The sequence below is a fragment of the Theobroma umbraticum genome, unplaced genomic scaffold (genome assembly GCF_002168275.2).
Source record: "Theobroma umbraticum cultivar Fairchild unplaced genomic scaffold, ASM216827v3 scaffold_95.0, whole genome shotgun sequence".
Classification (NCBI taxonomy): Eukaryota; Viridiplantae; Streptophyta; class Magnoliopsida; order Malvales; family Malvaceae; genus Theobroma; species Theobroma umbraticum.
The window spans coordinates 10,551,980-10,557,261 of NW_018397257.1; the positions used below are offsets into that span (position 1 = coordinate 10,551,980).

Here is a 5,282-nt window from a genome sequence, read left to right on the forward strand (position 1 = left end):
CAAGCTGACAGCAATCTTTACATTGAGTTGCTATCCTTTATTGAGGCAATTTGACCTGGACTTAAGTTGTCAGTTTCCCAAAATATGTTGAACTCTCCATTAGTAGGTGATGGATGACTGTCATATGTATAGTCAACTGCAAAGGCCAGAATGAAGTGAAATTCAACACTTGAGTTTATAAGCACAACAAACAGCTTGATCGAGTCAGATTCCACGCCAATATATTTCCGGAAGAGTTTGGAATTGGCTGCTACAAGAAACAATTCAACCAAATGAGCAAAGTTACACAATAAAAATGAAAGGGAGAAATATTTTCTTACAGTTCTTTCTCCTATCTTAAATGTTTATATATTCTTCTATTCATGTTAACTATCTACCATAATGGAAAATATTCCTAGAAAATGAATCAACTGGAAAGGATGCATGTGATATGAAAGTAAAAGAAAATGAAAAAGCAATGGTGGTGTCTGTATTGAAGAGGAGCAGAAGAAAAAAACAAAGCAGCAGATGGAGAAAGATACTTCATTAGTCAACAAACTTGGCATATATACAAGCATCATATAATTAACACTTGTTTACAAAATGGACAAGTGTTGTCCACCTTAACATGCATAAAGACACCTCATGACAGCTGGTATAATTCACTTAATAACCAGTACAACAAAGAAAAATACATAGTAACACAAAAGATAACATGAATGTATGTTCAGTCAATGCATGCTTTATCTCTAACACTCTTCCTTAAAGTCTGCATTGACAACATTCAGTTTAGTTCTTAAAGTTTTAAATCTGGACTTAGGCAGAGTCTTAGTCATGATGTCTGCTAATTGATTCAGAGAATAACAATATCCAAGAATAATATCCCCACTTCTTTCAGCTTCTTAGATTGCATGGAACTTAACTTTTATGTATTTAGTTTTGCCATGAAACACAGGGTTTTTTGTGATAGCTATTGCAAACTTGCTATCAATAAAAATACTTGTAAGAGATTTCTGTATAAACCTTAAGTCCTTCAGTATCTTCCTCAACTAAATAGCTTGATTAGTAGTAGCATCGGCTGCTATATACTCTGCCTCAGCTGATGATTGTGCAGTCACAGCTTGCTTGTGTGAATTCCAGGAGATAGTTCCATTGCCTAAGGAGAAAATATAACCATATGTGCTTTTGGAGTCATCAGCACTCCCTGCCCAGTCATTGTCTGAATATCCAAATAGATTAATCTCATTCAATCTTCCAAAAAACAGACCATGATGAATGCTGCCATTCAGATATCTGAGAATGCGTTTAGCTGCATCAAAATGAATGTCAGAGGGCTCTCTCATGAACCTAGATAGAAGGCTAACTGAATACATTAACTCAGGTCGAGTTGAACAGAGGTAGAGTAAACTTCCAATTAGACTTCTATAGCAAGTAGCATCCTTGAGTTTGCATCCATCATTTGCAGTCAACTTTTCATTGTCTACAAGTGAAGTGGAAATAGACTTGCAGCTGCTCATGTGAAATTTGACCAAGATATCTCTTATGTAATTTCCTCGTGACACAAAAATGCCTTTACTTGTTTAGCATATTTGCATCACAAGAAAATAGTTCATCAAGCCTAAGTCAAACATACTAAAATTCTTCTCCATGTCAGACTTGAACTTATTGATTTTATCTATGTTACAGCCAGTAATCAACAAGTCATCAACATATAATGAAATGATTACTTGAGCTTGGCCTTTTGAGTGAAGTAATACAGAGTAGCTTCATTAGAACTCTTCTCAAATCCAAGACTTTGTAAATAAACATCAATCTTGCTGTTCTGGGTGCGAAGAGCCTGCTTCAATCCATACAAAGCCTTATGCAACCTATAAACTTTATCAGTTTGTGATTCAATTTTGAATCCTTCTGATTGCTCAACATAAACCTCCTCTTATAGTGTACCATTTAGGAAGACTGACTTAACATCAAAATGATATACTTTCTGACCAAATGTAGCTTAAATAGCCAATAACAATCGAATGGTTTCATACCTAGCTACTGGTGTAAAAGTATGTAGGAAATCAACACCTGGTAGCTGAGAATAACCTTTGGCAGCAAGTCTTGCCTTGCACTTGTTTAAGGTACCATCAGAGTTAAGTTTCTTTCTGAAGATCCACTTCACTCCAATCACATGTTGTTTTTCAAGTCTGTCAACAAGTGTCCAAGTATTGTTTTGATTAATTATCCTAATTTCTTTTTTCATTGTAGCATTCCATTCTTTTGATTTTGCAGCAGCTTGATAAGAGTCTGGTTCTAATATAAGCATCAAACTTTTGTGATAAATAACATCAAGGCTTCAAGTTCCTCTCACTGCATATTGCTTATCATCATCTGCATCTGGCATCTGATTTACAGCTTCAGTTTCAATAGGTTCATGAAGTTCAATTTTGAATGGAGACCCCACTGCTTCTAATTCAATTTTCCTCTAATTCCATCTTGCAGTTTCATCAAAGATTACATTCCTGGATACAATGACTTTATGTGATTTTACAAGATAGAGTTTGTACCTTTTGAACTGCTCACTGTAGCCAATGAAAATTGGTGTCTCGGATCTGGAATCAAGCTTGGTTTTGTAAGGCTTAGGAACTTCATGATAGCAGAGACTTCCAAATACCTTGAAATGATCAACTAAAGGCTTACTATTGTACCAAGCTTCATAAGGGGTTGTTCTTGACAAAGCCTTTGTACGTAACTTGTTGAGTAGATAAACAGCTGTGTTGCAAGCTTCTGCCCAAAATTTCTTAAGAAGATTTTTTTCAAATAACAAACATCTCCCCATATCTAGTATTGACCTGTTCTTTCTTTCACTCACTCCATTATGCTGAGGTGAGTGAGGAACTGTGAGTTAATGCTGGATCCCTTCAACTTCAAGGTAATTCTCAAATTGTGATGAGGTATATTCCCCACCATTTTCTGATCTTAAACATTTCACTTTCAAACCAGTCTCCTTTTCAACCTTGGCCTTAAATTTAACAAACATTTCAAAGGCTTCATGCTTAAATTCAAGAAAGTAGATCTAGGTCATTCTACTAAAATCATCAACAAAGATTATAAAATACCTACTGCCACTTAGAGATTCTTGGCTCATGGGTCCCATAATGTCTGAGTGGATCAAATTGAGCCTACTTTTTGATCTTGTCAAGCTAGCAGAGGGATATGGCTTACTGGTCTGTTTGCCAGACTTGCAGACACTACAAACTGATGATGATATGCTTAGCTTAGGTAGCCTCTCAACTAACTTCAGAGAATATAGTTGATTCAGATAATTGTAGCTACAATGGCCAAATCTCTTGTGCCAAAGTGAAGATATATCAATGTTGCTCGAGCTAATTTTCATGGGTGTGTCATTTAAATTAACATGAGAACACCTATTTCTTATTGGCACATTCATCAATAGATCTCCTGATGGATCATAAATAGTGCAAAAACTATCTTTAAACATCAGTGTATAATGTTTTTCCATCATCTGTCCTACACTAAGTAAGTTCTGTGCTATGTCTGGAACTAAAAGAACATCATCAACATACCTCTGACCAGATGGAGTTTGTCTGCCCACTGTTCCTCTACCAACAGCATTCAAGTACATTCCATTTCCAATCTTCACTCTAAAATGATAACATGTATCAAGTTGAGTGAATAACAATGAATTTGGTGTCACATGATTTGAGGTGCCACTATGCTTCATCTGTCATATTGCTGTAAGTAGCCACGAAGAGTTGCTCTTCTGAATATTCAACATTCTTAGCTACATTTGTGATCTTCTCATTTGCATTAGATTTGTTTTTGCAAACCCTCTCTACATGGCCTAATTGTTTGCATGCATTACACTTTGCATCAAGCCTGAACCAGCAATATGCCTTAATATGACTCCTCGTTTTGCAATGAGGACAAATAGAGAATCTGGTCCTTCAGTATTAACCTTTTCGACCTTGAGTACTTCCTTTCTCCTTATCTTTTATCTCACTTACATTTTTCTTTGCTGAGGCAACTGCATGTGCCTTGCCTTTCATTCGAGTAGTAAAGGCAAGGTCAGTTTTTTCATTCTCTCTGGCAGCTCTCTTTTGTTCATCAACTTCTAAAATGTTTACCAAATCTGATATGGTGAGTTAAAAAATGTCTTTTACCTGTTCCAGGGATGATGCAATAGCATCAAACCTTTCAGGCAAACTTATAAGAACTTTCTCCACAACCTTAGCATCAGATAAAGTTTCTCCCAACAATCGAATTTGATTTACAACCTTCATCACAGCATCAATGAACTCCTGTACCATTTGACTTTCTTTCATCCTTAGTAATTCATATTGCCTTCTAAGGTTCTGAAGTCGAATCTGCTTGTTTCTGGCATACCCTAAAAACTCCTCTTCAAGTTTATTCCAGGCTTGTTTTGCTGTCTCACATCCCATGATTCGACTGAAAATAGACTTTGTAACAGCAGAGTGTATAAAGGATAAAGCTCACTATGTCTTTGCTACATCCTCTTCATGTTGCTTCACCTGTGGTAGTGTGGCATTATCTCTCAATGCTGGTACTTCTGTCTCATTTTCTACTACATTCCATAGATTGACTCTTCTAAGAAATGCTTTCATTCTAATGGCCTAAACAGGATAGTTAGAGCCATCAAAAATGGGTGTTGTTTACTGTGTGACAATTGAGGCTGACATTGTGTTTAGGAATAAGCTCTTGATAAACGAAAAAGAAGTTTTAACAAGTACAAAGATCGACTATATGCTCTGATACCATGATATGAAAGTAAAAGAAAATGAAAAAGTAATCTTGGTGTCTGTGTTGAAGAAGAGCAGAAGAAGAAAACAAAGCAGCAGATGGAGAAAGATACTTCATTAGTTAGCAAACTTGACATATATACAAGCATCATATAATCAACACTTATCTACAAAATGGACAAGTGTTGTCCACCTTAACATGCATAAAGGTACCTCATGACAGCTGGTATAATTCACCTAATAACCAGTACAACAAAGCAAAATACATAGTAACACAAAAGATAACATGAATGTATGCTCAGTCAATGCATGCTTTATCTCTAACAGTATGGAATAGTTCTTCTGTTACGTATTAAAAGTAAGGGCTTGGTTATTTTTGTTTTTTCCCGGTAACTATGGCTCGAAAATTGTAAATAAACTATAGATGTAAAAGCCTAATTACCATGGCTTTTAACAAGTAGCAGAAGAAATATGGTAGCAAAAAGAATATTGCAGAACTCTATTTTCAGGCTTTGTCAAATTTGTAGTACAAGCTAGTTG

General features: G+C 35.8%; 1 protein-coding gene across 1 annotated transcript; it reads right to left on the reverse strand.

The window, feature by feature from the left end:
- Positions 1–1,028: 1,028 nt before the first annotated feature.
- Positions 1,029–4,424, reverse strand: LOC110413046 (uncharacterized). The gene is made up of 6 exons (XM_021423769.1): positions 4,177–4,424; positions 3,187–3,626; positions 2,529–2,748; positions 2,013–2,168; positions 1,707–1,847; positions 1,029–1,488 (listed from the first exon to the last, which is right to left on the reverse strand). Exons 1-6 carry the CDS (start codon positions 4,422–4,424, stop codon positions 1,029–1,031), a joined length of 1,665 nt encoding a protein of 554 aa, XP_021279444.1.
- Between the last annotated feature and the right edge of the window lie 858 nt (positions 4,425–5,282).